A 21,345-nucleotide genomic window follows, 5' to 3' on the forward strand; every position below is an offset into this window, starting at 1 on the left:
AGGGATATACGAAGGGCCTTATAAAAAGGCTACACACATGAAAAATAATATCACTATTATTGAAGAGGAGCTCTAGAGAGCAATACAACATACAAGGGGGGTTCCCCCTATTTATAAGAAAAGGAGACCAAAGGGGCTCCCAATAGAGTCGTTGGGAGCCCCCAACGGTCACAAATGTGATCGTTGGGGGCCCCAACGACTCCATTGTGGGGCCCCTTTTCGGTATCCAAAAAATACATTTTAAAAAATAAAAACAAAAATAAAAAGCAGTAAAATAAAAGAAATAAAATAAGTACCCTTATTGGGTACTTTGTGAAAAGACCATAATACCCCTATCGGGTATTATGGTATTATTACATATGTTTTAACACCCCCCCTCAAACTTTACGGGGGAATGACCGAAAGTTTGCCAAGAAGGAACAAGAAGCGAGGAGCAGGTAGGGCTTTGGTAAAGAAATCTGCAAGTTGATATTCTGAAGTGACATATGGCAGTGTAACTGTCCCACGAAGATATTCATCGCGTACATAATGACAGTCCATTTCAATATGTTTAGTCCTCTCATGAAAGGTGTGGTTGCTGGCAATGTAGGTGACACTTTTGTTGTCGCAACAAAGCTTCGAAGCACCGGTAATTTCGACTCCCATATCTTGAAGAAGACTTCGAAGCCACACAAGCTCCATTGTAGTAGTTGCCATAGCCCTGTATTCTGCTTCAGTAGAAGACAACGAGACTTTCTGCTGTTTCTTGCACCTCCAAGCAATTAGCGAATCTCCTAGGAAAACACAAAAGCCAGTAGTTGAGATTCGATCATTTGGGTTCCCCCCCCCAGTCAGCATCAGTATAAGCTAGTAAATCTAAGGACGAGAGTGAGGATAGGAATAGCCCTTTAGTCAAAGTATTTTAAATGTATCGAATGATCCTGAGCACAGCACTCATATGCACAGATGTAGGAGCATGCTGAAATTGGCTTGCAGAGTGCACAACATGAGCAATATCCGGCCTGGTGATAGTTAGATAGGTGAGGGAGCCTATGAGTTGCCTGTAGGGCGTAGGATCATCCAACAGAACTCCATCCTCCAGTCGTAGTTTAGCATTGATAACCTCGGGAGTCTCTACCTTTTTGTCATCTGAGATCCCAGATTTGGAACATATGTCTGCAGCAAGCTTCATCTGTGACAATATATACCCTCGAGGAGAGTATGCTACTTCTATACCAAGAAAATTCCTGAGAAAACCCAGATCAGACATATCAAAATTATGTTTTAACATATTTTTAACATTAAGAATACCACTTTCATCATTGCCAGTGATGATCATATCATCAACATAAAGCAGAAGGATGATGATACTATTACCTGCACGTTTAACAAAAAGAGCAGTGTCAGTATAACATGAACGAAATCCCAATTTTAACATGATAGCACTAAATCTATCATACCAAGCCTTAGGGGCTTGTTTAAGACCATATAAAGCTTTTAGTAACCGAAGAGTTTGACCTTGGTTAACATTAATTCCCGGCGGAGGGTCCATATATACTTCTTCATTCAACTGACCATTAAGAAAGGCATTTTTAACATCTAATTGAAATATAGGCCATTTCTTAGATGATGCTACTGCTATTAGAGTTCTAACACTTGTCATGCGAGCCACGGGGGCAAAAGTTTCCTCATAATCGATGCCATATTCTTGTGAATATCCCTTAGCAACTAATCTAGCTTTATAACGTTCTAGGGAACCATCACTTTTTGTTTTGACTTTGTAGACCCATCGACATCCTATAGCTTTTTTATTTGGAGGAAGATGAACTATTTCCCAAGTTTTAGCCTTATTTAAAGCATCTAGTTCAATTTTTATTGCTTCAACCCAATGAAGAATATTTTTTGCTTGATTATAGTGGGAAGGTTCATAGTAAGAATGCAAGGCAATTAGACAAGCTCTATATTTAGGTGAGAGAGTTTCATATGAGACAAACCTATTTGGTGGAATGGATTGTCTAGAAGAACGCCTAAGAGAGGTTTCTTCTAGGGGTTCATTAAGCCGCAAGAATTTTTCTAAAGCACTAATTGGTTGTGCTTCCTCACGCCGAGTGTATACTTGGAGATTGTCACCATTAGTTGGTGATACACCATTATCATGAGTATTTTCTAAAGATTCCGGATGGCTCAAAAGATCATCATTTGAGTCTTCTAAAAGATCATTGATAAACATATAATCAATTTCATTTGGTTTTTCCAAAATTTCAAATCCATTTTCATCTTCTAAAAAAGTCACATCTTTGGAGACAAATAATTTATTGTTCTTATAGTCAAAGTATCTATAGCCCTTTTGATTTTCACCATATCCTAAAAATACGATTCTATTGCTTTAGGTGACAATTTATCTCTTTTATGCAAAAGAACAAAGCATTTACACCCAAAAATACGAAGACGATTGTAGTCGGGTGTCATATTAAAAAGTTTTTCATAAGGAGAGATATTGTTCAATTTTGAAGATGACATCCTATTGATTAAATAGGTGGATGTTAACACGGCTTCGGCCCAAAAATTTTTAGGAATATTTTTAGAAATGAGTAAGGATCTAGTGGTTTCTAAAATATGTCTGTTTTCTCTCCGCTAGACCGTTTTGTTGAGGAGTTCTTGGACAAGATTTTTGATGACAAATGCCATGTTGTTTTAGATATGATTGAAAATCATTTGATAAGTACTCTCCACCCGAATCGGATCTAAGAATGGATATTTGACTTTGAAATTGATTTTGAACTTTTGCATGAAATTCTTTGAAGAAGTTAAAAACTTCCGATTTAACATTAAGAAAATAAATCCATACGTATCTAGTATAATCATCAATAAACGTAACATAATACGAATAACCACCTTTGGATAAAACCGGAGATGGTCCCCATACATCGGAATGCACCAATTCAAAAGGTCTTGTTGTCACAAAGGTTCTAATAGGAAAAGGAATAGACTTCATTTTTCCAAAAATGCAATCTTTGCAATTGATATCTTTTTCTTTACAAAACTTGTTTCCAAAAGGAAAAAGATACATTTTAGAGTAACTTGGGTGTCCAAGCCTTTTATGCCAAGTTTCAATATTTTTGTCTTGGACATAAGTACAAAATGAGGTATTTGGAAGTGTTAAGTTATCCATAAAATAAAGGTCTCCCTTCCTATGGCCTTGCCCAATCCGCTTCCCGGACCGGAGATCCTGCACAAAGCACCTTTGGGATGAGAAAGATATTTCACATCCATGGTCGGCTATTTGAGAAACGAAAAAGAGGTTAAGATTTAATTTAGGAACTATTCTAACTTTTGGAACAAGAAAATTTTGAATATTTTTAGAATCAAGAGTTCCAATACCATTTATTTTGAGAAAAATTCCATCGGCCGTAGAGACACAAGATAATTTTGAATTGGTGTGCACATTGGTTAATGCATTTTCATGAGGAGTCATGTGAAAAGAGGCTCCGAAATCTAAAATCCAAGAGTACGTACCGGGAGGTGATGATGAGGCAATGGCGGCACCGGAGGTGGAAGAAGTGACCTTTAGGATTTGTTGGAGAGCCAAGGAGATTTGTCCAAGAGTATCTTTGAGATCCCCGTTCTTGCCGTCATCTTCTTTGGTGGTGGATTCTTCAACGGAAGCCACCTTTGGCTTGAATGCCCCATTTAGCTTTGGGCAAACGGGTTTAATATGTCCCGGCTCATAACAATGATGACATATAATCATTTTTCTTCCACCACTCCCTTGCTTACCAAAATGAGGTGGTTTGTATGTTTTAACATGATTGCCGGGTTTAGATACAGCAAGAACTTCCTCTATGCTTTTACCCATGCTATGCCTAGTCTCTTCTTGAGTAATCTCGGCAATAGCCTCTTCTAAGGGAGGAAACGTGGATCTATGGAGAAGTGAGGATCTCACTTGTTCAAATTTGGAACGAAGCCCAAATAAAAATTGAAACAATCTATCTTGTTCCATTTGTTTTTGTCTTAGTACCACATCCTCCATAGCCACCCATTTAGGCTCTAAAAGAGCCAATTCATCCCACAAAGGATTTAGAGCACTATAATAATCTTGTATGCTCATGTCACCTTGTTTTGTGGTTCTTACTTTTTTTTGCAAAAAATAAGCTCTTGCAAGATCATTTTGGGTAAACATACCCTTCATAAAAAACCAAGCTTCATTTGCCCGGCGGAATTTTGCAATATTTGCACATACCTTGAGTTCGACATTATTCATAAACCATGCTAGGATTTTTGCATGGTTGCTCTCCCAATCTTCCATTTGATGATTATAATCTTCAATGGCCTTGAGACGAGCATCGCCTTCAAGTTCTTTCTCTTGATCTCCTTCCATCTTTGTGAGCTTAAGTTGGGGTTCCGGAACGGTTCCCATTACATAACCCCACAGCTTCTTGCCTTTGAGATTATTCTCCATTGCGGATGCCCACATCATGTAATTTTTCCCATTGAGTTTGAATGATAGATCGATCTTGACTTCCATTGCTACACAATGAAGATGTGAGAAAGAAAGGAAGTAGAGAGAGACACGATTTTACCTTTAGAAGATCGTATGTCTCTGATACCATGTAATGAAATATGCGGAAGAAACCAAGAATGCTAAAGCATTCACTATGTCCCACACGGACAAGTGCAACAAGCACAAGAGAGGAAATCCACTAAGGGATATACGAAGGGCCTTATAAAAAGGCTACACACATGAAAAATAATATCACTATTATTGAAGAGGAGCTCTAGAGAGCAATACAACATACAAGGGGGGTTCCCCCTATTTATAAGAAAAGGAGACCAAAGGAGCTCCCAATAGAGTCGTTGGGAGCCCCCAACGGTCACAAATGTGACCGTTGGGGGCCCCAACGACTCCATTGTTGGGCCCCTTTTCGGTATCCAAAAAATACATTTTAAAAAATAAAAACAAAAATAAAAAACAGTAAAATAAAAGAAATAAAATAAGTACCCTTATTGGGTACTTTGTGAAAAGACCATAATACCCCTATCGGGTATTATGGTATTATTACATGTTTTAACAAGTGCTTGGTCCTTACAGATAAAAATGATAAGCTTTTCTCAAAAGGCCATTCCGTGTGCCTTTCTTGGTTATTCTGAAACCCATAAGGGTTTTCGATGTTATGACATTAAAAATGACAAACTTTATGTTTCCAAAAATGTGAGTTTTTTGGAAAATCTTAGTGGTTTTGAAAGTCCAGAATTACATAATGAAAATGTTGACATAATGAAAATGTTGATTATTCTTTTTTGTTTGAACTATTAGCCAAAGATGATGATTCTAGTGATGATGAGTCAAATCAGAATGACTCAAGTGATATTGATATTAAGGAAATCATTTCTCCACTTTACTCCTCTCACTAATCTATTGATGAAGGGCCATCTAGAGATCCCATCACCTATACTCATAGAGATAGGAGCAGTTTTAGAAGTGCTCTTGAAAGATATGATGATAGTCAAACTATTCTTCAAGGTGAGGAAAATCTTCATAGAACCGAAAGACACAGAAAAGTTTCCTCTAGGTTCATATCATATGATTCTTTTTCACCTAGATATAGAGCATGTCTTAGTGCCATTCACTCCTACGTAGAACCTAGAAACTTTGCAGAAGCTAGTAAAAGTCCTGAATGAATAGTTGCGATGGAAAGTGAACTCGGAGCTCTGAAAAGAGCTAAGACATGGGAATTTCAAGTTCTTCCTAAGGGTAAGAAAACAATAGGGTGTAGATGGGTTTTTAAAGTTAAAACTAAGAGCGGTGGATCTCTTGAGAGATATAAGGCTCGATTGGTTGCCAATGATTATAGTCAAGAGGATGAGATTGACTATGAAGAAACTTTTGCGCCTGTGGCCTGAATGGTCACAGTTCGATGTCTCATCATTGTTGCATCAATTAACAATTGGAACATCTATCAAATGGATGTTAAGAATGCCTTCCTGAATGGTGATTTGAATGAGGAAGTTTATATGGATGCTCCACCTGGAATGGAGACTTCCAAAGGAAAAATGCTCCATCTTAGGAAAGCGCTCTATGGCGTAAAACAAGCCCTTAAGGCTTGATATGATAGATTTAACTCGGTAATGTTGGAAAATGGATTTTCTTCTTGCTTTACTGACACTGCTTTGTTTGTTAGAAAATCCAATACAGGGGTAGTTTGATAGTGAGTAGATTTTCATTCTTCATATATATATATATTAACGCTCCCCCTCAAACTTATGGTGACTCACAATAAGTTTGCAATTACTGAAAAAAGAACCCATTACATAAAAAGTCTTCATTGACTCCTTCAAGTTCTTATATTTGATGTTTTCTTAAAGGGTGCCCTTGATCTTCAATCATATGCTCTATTATACGAAAAGTCTTTAGGATCTTCAATATCATCAATACTTGCCGACATACACAAGGATATATATATATATATATATATATATATATAGAGAGAGAGAGAGAGAGAGAGAGAGAGAGAGAGAGAGAGAGTATAAAAAAAGATGAGTGTTAAGACAATGTTTTTAATAATTTTAAGCACAAAATTTTAAACATAATAAAAAAGGTTTAAAAACAGTTTTGAAGAAATAGAAAACATATATAAGATGATCATACTTTAAAGGATCTAATTTAGAAGAATATAATCACAAAATCAACAAATATTTAGTAGACATTGATTGGAGAATTTGGGCACAAAAGCACATGTTATTAAATAATCATGCATGCATAATATCCCAATACGTCAAAATGAGAAAGTCAAACATACTAAGCAAACTCCACAATCATCATAAGATGTGAAAACTAAAAAAGAACCAACAACAAAGGGATTTAACTTTATGCATTTAAATTAAGGCAGGGATATTAAATTTTACAAACTTTTGAAACACTGTGGTTTCAAAAACAGATAGCCATCATAGATAAACATAATTATAAGCATCCATCATAATAACAATGACCAAATATACAAATGAGTGATACAACATACTCATAAAACCTGAGATCAAACAACCGTCAATTAAAGCCAAGCCAAACTATAGGCCGACAATCTAAACTGACGAAAACCAAGGTACACACAATTCACCTCAAGAAACATGTCTGGTTCAATAAAAGCAACATGGATCCAGAGGCCAATCAACTTTCAATCAAACACAAGACAAGTGTCAACGCAACACTCATAAACTTGATAATTCTGACTGATAAAATGACTTGAGGTGCACACATAACTCACATCAATGGACAACTTTGACCCAATAAAAAGGCTAAAAAAGTGATGCATTTTATAAAATTCTGTAATGGATAAAACAAATGCCATAAGAAAGGGATATAAGCACACCAATTTCCAAATATGAGAGCTTATACATATGAATCAATTTGAAAAAACAAAGTTCTCAATCAAACCTAATATAGATAGATAAATCATGTGCAAAACAAGATATCAATTAATATCTTCTACAAGCAAAGTCCATCAAGATTATATCACTAACAATGATGAATAATCATGACCAATATAAGCAAGCTATATCGAAAGATAGCTCAATTTAGATGATAAGTCTACTATGGGACAACAATGACTTGTAATATTAAGGAAAAAACATATAAAGATTCTCAAAGAACCATATATAAATTCAAGATCATACATAATTACCACCAATCATGAATACTCAAAGCAATAAGATAATCTAGTAACTTATAACCACATAATCATAAAAATATGGGACATGAGCATGTCGATATGAGAGCAAACAAAATATTCATGGTATTACCAAAGAATTTAAAATCATGATGACTCAATGTATACATCATACAAGAATCTAAAGTTCTTAAGGAACATATTTTTGACATGAAATTCACATAATATGCCTAAAAAGCATGCTTTGACACATGCTTAAAGCCACCAATGATCATTACGATAATACATACAACAAAAAAATAGTATTTTGCAAACAACATGAATAAGCATAATATTTAAGATTTTTAAGAAACCACATTTTCTTGCAAAATATAATTTCAATGATGATATTTTAAAAAAAATATACATATTCATAATCGGAACATATATTTCAAGTAAACATGCTTACGCAAAAACATATATCAAAAGACAATCATTTCTAAAATTTCTAATTTTAATTAATTTGAAAACATATTCATTTTTAACATATTTAATAAATAACCATAATATTTCAAACACATTTTTAAATATATACTATAAATAATTAAAGTAGAAAATTCAAAGAAAATACATACCGGAATATGCGAGTCTCAAACCATGAAACGAAGTGCATGGAAGCCTCCAATGAGAATGATTCAATCATGAACACACGATCACCAAGAAAGAATATAATGCACAATGGCCCAACACAGGCACAAAAGTGCTAAATAGTCTCAAAAGAGACAAGAACACACATACAAAAAATTGTTTTATTGATGAATAGCTTTTAGAAAAGCTTATAGAATACAAAGGCCTTTGAGCCTTATTTATGTACAAATGAGAGATCAAGGAGGCTCCCGTTATAGATCTTGGGGAGCTCCCAATGGTCATATTTATGACCGATGAGAGATGGCCCAACTTCTATAATGGGTGTAATGATAACAATACCCATGTATGAAATGATTAAAATGGCCTTGGTGGGCAGACTAAAACACCAAAATATCCCTGTATGAAATGACCAAAATACCCTGATTGACAGATTAAATTACAAAAATACCCTGTATGAAATAATGAAAATGCCCCTAGTGGTAGACTAAATTACATCAAGAAATATATATATATATATATATATATATATATATATATATATATATATATATATATATATATATATATAAACATGTACCACAGGTCCTATGATAAAAAAATAGCAGGTTCAATCATCTTGAGTCATTCGAGCTCAAATTGCAATTCCTGTCCGTCGGAAATCCGGACCTTCTTTCGAACCACCTACCTCGGACTCGAAAATTCTGGAGGGTCTAACACTAGCTTATAGCTTAGGGTGAGAATGGTCAAAAAAGCATACAGGACATGTACTGTTGAATAATAAGCCTTCTGTTGTCCATTCATGTATGGAGAACTTGTGTTCTTGGAGTTAGGGGCTTCTGATGATTGAATAAGCGAAGATCTTCCCTTGTCTGCGTTTTCGTAGAGGTGCAAAAGTATGTCTCATGGGTTTGTCTGCAGCTGGATAACCAGCATTCAAAATTATCCTTGCATTTGATGTTTAATGTTCTAATGGTCCTTATCCTATTAACTGCCTCTTTCTTATTTATTATTGCCTTCATTGCTGCTCCTCAAGTAGATATCAATGGCATGAATGAACCTTTTCCTTTGAGAATATCACGAACCTGCTTTTGGTTATCCACTTTATGCAAATGCATCAAGTACTTTTTTGGTGGAAGGCATGAATAGATAAAAGGCATAGGGAAAAAAATCGGTACTGGGTTATTTGTCCTATTTGTGAAAAATTTTGGGCAAATTGAAAAATCATTTTCTGAAGTGAAGATCCAGCCAAAAGAACTTTGAAGTTAGAAAAATTAAAATTCGGTGGGAGATGGGTCCCATAGACCCAAAAATCAACTTTTGAATATGGGATGTGTTGGACAACAAATTCTGGTGGAAGTGTGTGTTGATATTTGATAAAGAATGATAACCCTTTATATCTTGTCCAGTAATGGAATCATTGAATATCTCATACCTATTAGAACATTGTTGTTAGAGTGCATGATGTTGATTGAAAAACATGTTACTGATTGTGTACCTTTATCAGGAGTATTTCTAAGAGTATATCATGCATCTCTTAGGCCTGTGTTTCTGCAGGATTTGGGTTATAGCCTTCTAGCTAAATGGACAAACACTTATCATTAGTGAAGACATCACTCCAGTTATGTTAGTTATCGCAAGATAATCTTTTGTCCTACTTTGTATCGATATTGATTGATCCATCACTCCAGTGAACCATTTGAAATGCCCATTTGGTTTGAACTTCTGCTATCAATGTTGTATATAAATTAATTCCCATGTATACATGCATCCTTTTTGTAGCTGATTTTGCCTTACCATTGTATTGGTATTCATTGATCCAACAGGCATGATATGATAGAAACTCTTAACTGTGTTCATTATCTGGTCAGCTTTGGTTTTGTTTTTCCTATGTGTATGTTTATGGATCCATCACAGTTTCACTTTGATTTTATGATAATTAATTCCTTAAAGATGCCCTTCTTTTTTTTTAAATGAAAGAAAAAGAAAAGGTCAACAGAGTACTTCATGATAGTTAGGAAAGCTTATTTGATTTGTCAGGGTGCATACTTGATACCATGCGTGTTGTTCTATCTCTTGTTGGATATCATATCATAATTGCACATGCACACATTTAAATTGGTTCGTTAGCTTATTGAGTTTGTTATATACTTTTGCAGCCTGAAGTAGATTTTGATGATAAAAGTAGCTGGGAGTATTTATTCAAGGAATATTGGTTAGATGTCAAGCGGAAACTATCTTTCACTCCTGAAGAGATTACTCATGCCAGTAATCCATGGAAGGAATCAGGCACTCCAGCCCATACTATGGCTTCATCTGATGAGTTATATAATGCCAACAGTGATCTGATTTCCAGTTCTGATAACTCTCCAGGGCACCTAGCAATGGGAAAATCAGCACCCAAGAGGCGAACAAAAAGGCAGCGGACCAATGCTGTGGAGGAGGTGACTCCAAGCATATCACAGGATATACCAAGGGAAGGGGTTACCGAACCAAATGACACCAAAGAATGGGCTTCAAAGGAGCTGTTGGATTTTGTTGAACACATGAAGGGTGGTAAATCTATCTTATCTGTGTTTGATGTTCAGTCTCTCTTAATGGATTATGTATCTAAATACAAACTACGTGACCCTCGAAAGAAGAGCCAGATAATTTGTGATGCAAGGCTCCAAACTCTTTTTGGGAAGGCTCGTGTTGGGCATTTTGAAATGTTAAAACTTATCGAGTCTCACATTCTTATAAAGGAGACCTCTTTTCAAGTGCCAGTGAATGAAATCCAAGGAAGAAATGTAGATGATGAGACTGCACAAGTTGAACTTGAGGGAAGTGCAATGGCTAAGACAGGGTCAGATAAGAAACATAGAACTAAGAAAAAGACTGAGGAGAGTATGCCACAGACTAATCTAAACGATTATGCAGCAGTGGATGTGCACAACATAAACTTAATTTACTTGAGACGGAACTTGGTGGAGGATTTGCTAGATGATCTGGAGAAATTCCAGGACAAAATTGTTGGTTCATTTGTGAGAATCAGGATTTGTGGTTCGGGTAATAAGCAAGACATGTACAGGCTTGTACAAGTTGTAGGTAATCTTTCTTTCATTGTCAATGGATGTTTTAAACTTTGTGATTTGTTGATTATCCATGTAATCGTTTCATGTACGTAAAGAGAACATGGCATAATTGCTGATGCTGTTGCTACAGGTACTAACAGGGCACCCAAAGCATATAAAACTGTCAAGAAATCAACTGATGTTATGCTGGAGATATTAAATTTGAATAAAACAGAAAGTGTAACTATTGATTCTATTTCAAATCAAGAGTTCTCCAAGGTAAAGGAAGGTTTTTGTCTTCAGATATTTTTATACTCAGCTGCATTTGTGGGCTTCAGCAATTAATCATTTATCTAATGCTTGATGTCTTGCACCTTCTGTGCAAGTAACTGGATGGTTTATCTCTTGTTTTCTTTATCTGTTTAACTTCTTGTGTTCCATATACTTAAGATTCTCTCTCTCTCTCTCTCTCTCTCGTGCATTGAGCACAGTTTCTGATGAGATTTTTGTATAATTACAAGTTGGTTTTTGTCCTTTATTTTTTTATAGTTAATGATGGGAAACCTCGGTTCAGGTGGTCGGGCTGGGGAGAGATTGCTGCCCTGCTGTATGGTCACCTGAAGCAGTTAAAACCATAGTCACCGATATCGCCGATATTATGAAAATATTGCGATATTCATCGGTATTTCAAGGTCAGTCAATATTTTCTCGAGATTTTTCTGATATTTTCAAAATATCTCAATATTTTTCTGTGATATTTTCAAGATTAAAGAAAACATTTTTTTTACATATTTTAAGTATCTTTTTTTTGTTTCTTTTTTATTTTAAAAACTTTTGTAATTCTTTCTTTATATTTTTGCATGAAAAATACTATAAAACCTATTTTTTCCTATCTTTATTATTATTATTTATATTTTTCAATTTTTAAAACTTATGATATTTTCCCAATTTTTTTCCAAGAAAACAACTTTAAAAAAATTTTTATGGGAAAAACTTGCCAAGAACGATATTGGCGACTATGATTAAAACTAGGGGTATCAACGGGTAGCGTTTGGTTCGCACCCAGGTGGAACCAGACCCATAGCAGATTTGTGATGCTGGTATCGGGCCTGGACCCAGGTCCAATTGGATCCGGCATAAGAGAAACCTTACCCAGATCCCTATAAGGATTACATGAACCAGATCGCCCATTAAAATAATATTTGTTTGTAATATTTTTTACATTGAAAAATTGCAGATCTTAGTTGGAACTCGGGTTGGGCCCGCATCTGGTATGAAATTTCACAAACCATACCCGGCTCCGTATGTTAGTCGAACCCTTCGGGTTTGACCTGGATTCTAATTGGACCTTCTTATTTATCACCAAACCCTGACCCTATAGGGTTTGGTACGTGTCGGGGCTGGGTCAAATCAGACCCATTGACATCCCTAGTTAAAACCCCTTGGCCAACCCCCTTGCGACCCCTTGCGCACAAGGGAGACTGCTAAGGGATTGCACCTGGGGTATCAAACTCTTGACGTCCTTCAACTTGAATGCTTTAAGCCAACTCAACTAGCCAGGTTACAGTTTTTATCCTTGTTAGAGGGAAAAAGATTGTGTTTTCTTTTAGTCTTTTCTTTTTCTCTAGTACATTAATGATTTTGCATGTACTTATTTTTCACCTTTCTTTAATATCTTTTTGTTTTTTGGTTTGCTTTCAGTTTGGTTTGTTGATCACTCTCATTAAATTGTGTTGAAAGTAAAGGCATTTTTTTTTACTAATCTATTTCCCCTAGTGGTATTTAGTGCTTGTTTTGCCAAAACTAGTCATGGTCCCTTCTAAACTCACCAATTCTTTTAAAAAAAGATTTGAAGCCACCAAGTGCTTGAAGAAACATGTGCATTAGGTTAGTGTCTTGTGAATTGTGGTCTTATCACAATGATCAGGTTCACCTATTGAGGTTATGACATGCGACCCACCGCCCAACTCTTGAAGTGTACTAAAATTATATACACACACACAAAATGCTGAATTTATTTTGACATATTGGATAGGCAAGAAAAGTACTTTATTTTATTTAGTTACTCATTTGTAGATCAGCACAGAAGTCACTGTTCAATGATGAATACATAAATAAATAAGTATATATAGAATATAAGAAATATATTGGCTACAATCAAATCTAGGTACAATCGACCTAAGATCTCAGGTTGCAAGTGGTTTTTAGTCAGTCTAACGTAGATGTGTTTCCATGGTCGATTTGCTATGAATCAAACCTTGGATTGTATTTTTTTCAATGAAAAAAATTGTTTTTTTTAAGTTGAGAAAATTTGACACATTTACGGCCATTGATTTTTTAATCGCTGGAAAAACATGCTCCAATGTTGGAATCTGGCGATCTGAATGCTAATCTCCATAAGCAGGGCATATAGATCATCACATCTATAGGGTTAGATTTGTGAAAAAAGCAAAAATAGAAAAAAAGGTTCGCTTGATTGTTTGTACATACAAATGACTAATATGACAATGACCACAACTTGTTGTTTTAAGGTTTGAGTTTGGTAGTTTTGTGATGTATACTGGACTTGATTCTGGTAGCATAGTTTTTAATTATATGTACATTTTTATATCGAACAGTGTCACTGGGAAACAATCCTCCAAAAGAAAAAGGTTTAAAAAACAACTGCATGTTTGCGATGTGCTTCTCAGTGAACCATAAAACTACTGATATTGAAGTGAAAAGTGCATGAACTTTTCTTCTGATCATGAATGAAACTTTTGCCTTAGTTTTGGCAATTATAGACTCTTCTATTGACAATTTGGTGTGCGTGCAGGAAGAATGCAATCGGCTACGGCAAAGCATCAAATGCGGATTCATTAGTCGATTAACTGTGGTAAGGTTATTTTTGGCTGTGATTTCCATCCTTATTAAAAATTTTTCCAATTTATTTGTTTCTTAATTTGTCTTTGTTTGTAGGGTGAGATTCAAGAGAAAGCAAAGGCACTTCAGCATGTCAAAGTTAACGACGTTAGAATTTTACTTTGCTCAGTTTCTACCAGTTTATTTCTCTTGATTCAAAAATTTGGATCAAACTGTCATATTTTCTTATACGTGTTCATCATGCAGTGGTTTGAAACAGAGCTATTGAAGCTGAGTCATCTTCGTGATCGAGCTAGCGAGAAAGGTCGTCGAAAAGAATATCCTTTACTAGGTTTTTTTTATATTTGCAGCTGTATTCCTAGTTGAACATTTTTTTTGCAAGAGCATTTGAAAACTTCTTCATATGTGCATATTGTAAATCCTTAGATTTGAGGCATGTCCATAATGACTACTTGGGTTTTTGTGCTTGCTGCTTTAGTTATTGGCCTTATAAACATAGGGTGGTTAAACATCTTTGTAGCAGGAGCATTTAGTAGCTTTCTTAGTCATGTTCATATATAACTCTTTAGGTTAGCCCTTTAAAGCACTTCTGAGGTGTTGATGGACCCCTTTTTGGCTCCACAAAAGCTCTGCAGGATTATCACCAATTGGGACTGCTATGAAGGGGGGGGGGGAATGCTGAATTTGTGATGCTAAAATGTGAGTGGTGGAAATTTCAAATTTATCAGATTGAGGTTATTACAGTTAGAGCAAAACCAAGATTTCTCATGGGCCAAGCATAGGAGAAACCACGAGAGTGAGATGAATAATTAGAAGCTTCATTAGAATATCAAGAGGGCTAATACACTGCATATAGGGAACAGCCCCCTTTAGTTACAAATTATTCTTGACAAAGTACCCTTAAACTAATAACAATAGACTTTTATATGTAGATGGGATGCACAATGACTAAACTACCCATGCTATATGAATAAATGACTAAATAAGCAGTAAGATATAGCATAGTAATACATGACCCTCATTAACGCTACCCCTCAAACTCGAGATGATGTGAACATGATCATCGTGAGTTTGGAAAAAAATGTCTAAAATGGTTTAAAGGGCAAACTCTTAGTGAAGCAATCAACAGCTTGTTGGGTTGAACCAATGTATGACAATGAGATGACTCCCTCCAAGTATGCTTTGCATGTGAAGTGACAATCTATCTCAATGTGCTTCATTCTCTTGTGAAATTCAAGATTTTTTGTTATATAAATGGCACTTTGATTGTCACAATACACCACAGTTCTTTTATCTATCTTTGCTCTCATTTAGTAGTTACCTGGGCCATAGCCTTATATTCAACTTCGACAGTTGATAGGGCACCTCTCTTGCTTTTTGCTCTTCGACGTTATCAAGGAGTCTCATGTAAATACACAAATGTCATGTGATACTCCTCCAAAATCAACATCATAGTATGCTTTCAACTCTAAAACTAAGAAAGCAGAAAAAGGACATAATGCATGATATTCTTGACATACCTAACAATTTTGATTATTGCTGTTAAGTGAGTAGATCTAGGAGCATTCATGAACTTGACTCACAACATGACCTGTAAAGGCAATGTTAGGTCTGGAGATGGTAAAGTAAATCAACCTCCCTTCCAACTTCATGTAAACTGTAAGATCATCAAGAAACTCTCTATTTACTTTAGTTTGCAATTTCCTTCCATGGGTGTATCCATATGCTTCTTATCATCAACTAATCTAGCTCTACTAATCAAATTTGCCGAATACTTGTGTCGACTCGGAAGAAAACCCCTTTTTTGAATACACCACCTCGAATCACAAAAATATTTCAATTTTCCCAAGTCCTTAATTTCAAAAGATTCTGGTAATCAAGTTTTCACATCTCTAATAGTGTTGTTATCGTCTTCGACGATAATCATATTATCTGTATAAAGCAAGAGAAGACGCTGCCCCTTGATAGATGTAGATGTAAATAGGGTAGGATCATGAAAACTTTGTTTATAACTCAATTTCTTAAATGTTGAGCTAAAATTTTTGAACCATGCTCAAGTAGTTTGCTTTAAAGCGTGCAATGCTCTCTTTAATCTACACATCCTTTCCTCACTGCCTGAAAGTCCTTGAGGCAACTCCATATATACTTCTTCCAAGTCCCCATCTATGTAACAAGACTCTTCTAACAGGGCACCACACCCGCATTGCAGCCACACTAGGGGTGGCAATCGGGTCGGGTTGGCGGGTTGGCGTGTCAGCATACCTCAACCCGAACCCGACCCGTTTATTAAACGGGTCGGCTGTGGCAAACACGAACCCGACCCGTTTAATAAACGGGTAACCTGACACGACCCGCCAACCCATTTAATAAATGGGTTGGGTCGGGTAAACGGGTTTTCAGGTTCGCGGGTCAGGTTGGCGGGTCGGGTTGGCGGGTTGACGGATCGGGTTGGCAGGTAGGCAGGTTGGCGGGTCGGGTTGACGGGTTGGTGGGTTGACGGGTCGGGCAGATGGGTTGGCGGGTCGGGTTGGCGGGTTGACCCACCCGCCTAACCCGTTTATTAAACGGGTCAGCCGGGTTGGCGGGTTGGCATACCCCCAACCCGAACCTGACTTGTTTAATAAACGGGTTACGCGGGTCGACCCGTTTATTAAACGGGTTGGCTTAAGCCCAACCCGAACCCGCCTAAGAGGCGGGTTGGCGGGTCGGGTTGGCGGGTCGTGTCAGAAATTGCCACCCCTAAGCCACACCCATGCAGGTGTGACACTTGGACACAACTTCCTTTGTGTCAAGTGAAGTCAACTACATTGAGGTTCATTTCTGTCCAAAAGTATATTCAATTAACCCTCACCAAGTCCAGTTTTATCTACATTATATATATAAATACATAAATGCACACACATATACGTAGTGCTAACTTAAAACTGTTAAAAATTATATATATATATATATATATATATATATATATATATATATATATATATATATATATATATATATATATATATATATATATATACCCTCCCTGCACCCAAGTTTTTTTTTAAAGTGTCGCATCGCCGCATCTGCACCCGTATCCGCACCCGCACCTATGTGACATAGGTCCCCATTGAGAAATGCATTTTTGACATCAAGCTGCCATAAATCCTACCGATTGTTGCAATTGCATGCAATGTGTTGATAGTTGTCAATTGTCATATGAGCTACTGGTGCAAAGGTCTATGCAAAGTTTATCTCATGTTGACTGTTTTTATCTGTCTGTAGTCCCACTTGTAACCCACTACATTTTTTGTCTTTAGGTAGCTTGACTAACTCCAGGCTTTCATCTCCAATGCAGTCAGCTTGCTGCCACCCTGGCTGCATAACAACTTCGGTATTGGACTTAGGTTAACGATATGAATTAGTGATAGGAAAGCTTGGTGAGTGATAGAGAATGATAATCATAAGAAACAAAATGAGTAGGAGGAACGGAAGGACAAGTATTTTGACGTACCTGATGAGGAAGTGGGTCAGTTGCTTGTATTCATGGATAGACTTGAGGAGCATTGGGATTGCTCATAGAGATCCCCCTCCTCTTGGATATGTTGACTAAAAAATGACTGATTGGGAACATCTGAAGTTCTGTCACTTTTGGTTACAATGTGTTCTTCTCCACTTTAGTATTCTTTAGGATCCGACTTCACTATCTTATAATATGGCATATGCTCTACAAACTCATCATGTCTAGATGTCCAAATTCTTTTCCCAGTGGATTATAACAATGATAACCTTTGTGTCCTTCAAGGTGTCCTATAAAACAACAATTCACAGTTCTAGGAAAAAATTATCTCTTTGCTGAGGAATTAAGACAAAACAAGTAGTCTCAAACACACGTAATGATTCATGATCAAGTTTTCTAATGAACAACTTAAATGGAGAACTTTTACCAAGAACACTCGAGTTCTTCCAATTAATTTAAGTAAACAACACCAACAATCTCAACCCAAAATTAATGCACTAACAGACTCAATCTCTCCGTGTCTAAAAAGTAGAGCATGATCCTTAGCTAACCTACAACTTTCACTACATTTAACTTGCTTTGACACTCCATAGCTAGAATCATTAATAACACTAGAAGGCAAAACATACATTAACCTAGAGTTAGAGGTATGCCGTAACTGATGGTGCCACAAGACAGGCAACTCCAAAAATACAACATCCAAATTAACATTTAAGGTACTCTGGGCTTCTGATCTAAATAGTCCAAGAAGTAGAAATGTCTTTGCTTATGCCCAGTTCCGACCTTCCTCTCTGAAAACTGTTCCTGCACAAAGCAACAATCAAGAGTAAAGATAACATCATAAGTATGTCAAGTAATCTAGCTGACTGAAATAAGGTTCATAGCTAGGACTAGGTAGATTTCAGGAATATTTAGTATTCCCTTAGGACTAGAACCAAACAAAAAATCCAACTTTAGAAACATTCATGGTTGAATCCAGTGTTGTGACAGGCGTACGCCTCAGAGAGGAAGCGCACGCTCAAGGTACTGAGGCATTGCAGTGAGGCGTTTCAAGCTTGAAACGCACGCTTGACTCATGTGAAGCTAACACCTCAAGTCGAAACGCGCTTCGCTTTTAAGGCGTACGCATCATGTCTGGAGTCGCTCAAATCGGAGCCCGACGGGCTACTCGGACTGAGACAGAGGACGCCGACAGTGGCGGAAGAGGGGCTGGCACCGCCAGAGTGTTGGATCGCTTGGCCGGAGGGTCGCCGGCGGTGGGACACTTGCGCTTGAGGGTGGAGTTCCAGTGGTTCTTGATGGCGTTGTCTGTGCGGCCGGAGAGGATGCGGGCGATGGTGGCCCACTTGTTGCCGTAGCGGGCGTGGGCTCGTATGATGGTGGTATCCTCCTCCGGGGTGAAGGACCGGTGCACCACCTGCGGTGATAACTGGTTGCACCACCTCAGCCTGCCGGACCTTCCGGGTGCCCGTGCTTCTCCACCAGCTTCTGCAATGCCTCATCCTCCTCGGGGCTCCATGGCCCCTTGATTCGATCCACTTCCTTCCCGCTACCCATATTCATGGCCGCAACGGATGCTGCTGCTGCTGTCATCACTCAGTTTTAGTAAAACTTCTCAAGAGCAGAGAAGAGTCGGTCGGTGGTAGTGATGATTCACTAGGAAGTGGGAACCGGGAAGGGGATTTATATAAAGAGGAGGGGTTAACCGTTGGAGGGAAGAAAGGGGAGGGAGTAACCGGTAGCGGGTATCAGTGCGGGTGCTTACGAATAACTGTACGTGGAAGGATGACGGAGGTTGAGTTTGACTAGGGCCAGACTGGAGAGCATTTCGTGAGATCATTTTTTTTTGTTGTTGCCTCGTCTCTCTCCTTATCGGGAATCAGGCCTCGTTCTCTTAGTTTATTGTTTGATTTTAAAATTCAAAAACAAGAAAGGACGCACGGAAGAGGGGTGAGGTGGTGAGTAACAACAAGGCCCGGTCCTTCCAGACCGTCCATCTCACCGGGTTGATGCACACGCTGATGCTTGTTCCCGGCGACCTGGTGTGGATCGTCGTCGAGGCCGGCGGGGCGTCGAACGAGACCGCCTCGTTGCTCTGCGGCAGTGGACTCACCGTCGTCCATGTGAGTTTCGACGAGCGGATGCCTCTTGCTTGGGACGATAGGCATCGGTTGGAAGCCCGAATGCGTCCTCATGGTCTGAGGTAGCACCACCACCCTTTCTCCCCTCTTTGCTCTCATCTTCTTTCTTTATTTCTTCGTTCTTAGATGGATTCCGATGAGTTTTCGACATGATGGTCGATTTGATTCCATAATTTTTCTTCTTAATTTTCGCGATTTCGGTTAAAAATGATGTTAAAGCTCTAGTTTAGACCAATGTAGAGGGAAGCTCTAGGTTCAAACTCTGGTTTCTCAAAGTTTCACTATGAGGATTTGGAACTTAATTGATCTTGTGAGGACACAATTTATTTTATATTGTCGTTTATTAGTAGTTCTTATTTAAAATTTTTATTACAACAAACAACAACAACAATAACTACGCCTTCATCCCAAAACAATTGGGGTCAGCGATATGAACCAACAAAGAAAATCATTCTGTGTCTTCCACATGAATCCTTCTCCTCCAATCATTTCTATCCAATGCCATGTCCTCGGTGAGGTTCAAAGCATTCATATCCTTTCCTATTATCTCCATCCAAGTCTTCCTAGGCCTACCCCGACCTCTTTTAACTATTAAATTTTCCCATTTCTCCATCCTTATAACTGGAGCATCATTAGGCCTTCGCCGAATGTCTAAACCATTGTAAACAATTCTCTCTCATCGTATTTTCAATGGGTGCAACGCCTACCTTCTTACGTGTCTCCTCGTTTCGAATCTTATTTAAATTTTTTATTATTTTATTAATATTATATATTTTATTATTTTGATCATGAAGCTTACGCTTCAACGCCTCGAGGCGTACGCCTCACTTCATAACAGGCTCAACGCCTCGCTTCGCCTCATCGCATTTAACAACCTTGGTTGAATCATTTGCAATGTAGAAGGCACTACAACATGATTTACAATTGGTTTTTATAGATTCATTGGTTGTCATATGACATCTTGTCTTGAGTCTATTGACCAACTTGAACTAGCTTCAAAGGCACTACCAAGGGCACTAGAAGATGCAACTGAGATGGATAGCTAGGCAAGAAGCTACTAAATCTGTTGTGGTACCTTAAGTTGACAAATAGTTGTGCATCAAAAGTAGTAGTCACTGTAGCAAAAGAGTCTGTCCTCTTTTTCAGTTCCCTTCTTACTCACAATGGCACTGGATGTAGAAGTACTACCAGCCTATGTCACCTGGGTGCGGGTGCAGGCATGGAGGGTACCACCGGCAATTCCAAAAAATGTGTGTACGGGGACACGGCTAAATATACTTAAAATATATATTATATATCTAAAATATATAATATATATCTGAAATATATACTGAAAAAATATATTATATATCTAAAATATATATTATATATTGAAAATATAATATAATGTAGGACACGCAAAATGCAGTGTCTGGTGCTCGTACCCGTGTCGACATGGGTATGCCACCCAAAGTGTCGTGTCGTGGTATCTTAGCTACCAACCATCTTCATACCCTTTTTTCAATGTTACATGTTTGCTTTACATG

The 21,345-nt window shown here is 37.5% G+C and overlaps 1 protein-coding gene and 1 long non-coding RNA gene across 4 annotated transcripts in view; one reads left to right on the top strand and one right to left on the bottom strand.

Moving 5' to 3' along the window:
* LOC149832564 (uncharacterized) overlaps positions 1 to 21,345 on the top strand; it is a 74,055-nt gene that overhangs the window by 12,865 nt on the left and 39,845 nt on the right. For all 3 annotated transcript variants that reach the window (XM_090014580.1, XM_090014582.1, XM_090014581.1), the window contains 5 exons: positions 10,424 to 11,351; positions 11,469 to 11,596; positions 14,133 to 14,192; positions 14,276 to 14,326; positions 14,426 to 14,496. In XM_090014580.1, coding sequence (XP_089870706.1) covers positions 10,424 to 11,351; positions 11,469 to 11,596; positions 14,133 to 14,192; positions 14,276 to 14,326; positions 14,426 to 14,496 — 1,238 coding nt within the window. The remainder of the gene's footprint in view (positions 1 to 10,423; positions 11,352 to 11,468; positions 11,597 to 14,132; positions 14,193 to 14,275; positions 14,327 to 14,425; positions 14,497 to 21,345) is intronic.
* Positions 2,993 to 3,537, bottom strand: LOC149832565 (uncharacterized). The gene is made up of 2 exons (XR_016433353.1): positions 3,496 to 3,537; positions 2,993 to 3,208 (listed from the first exon to the last, which is right to left on the bottom strand). It is a non-coding gene; the product is annotated as an uncharacterized LOC149832565 (long non-coding RNA).

The sequence above is a fragment of the Nuphar pumila genome, chromosome 7, assembly GCF_984573655.1.
Source record: "Nuphar pumila chromosome 7, dmNupPumi1.hap1.1, whole genome shotgun sequence".
In the NCBI taxonomy this organism is placed as follows: domain Eukaryota; kingdom Viridiplantae; phylum Streptophyta; class Magnoliopsida; order Nymphaeales; family Nymphaeaceae; genus Nuphar; species Nuphar pumila.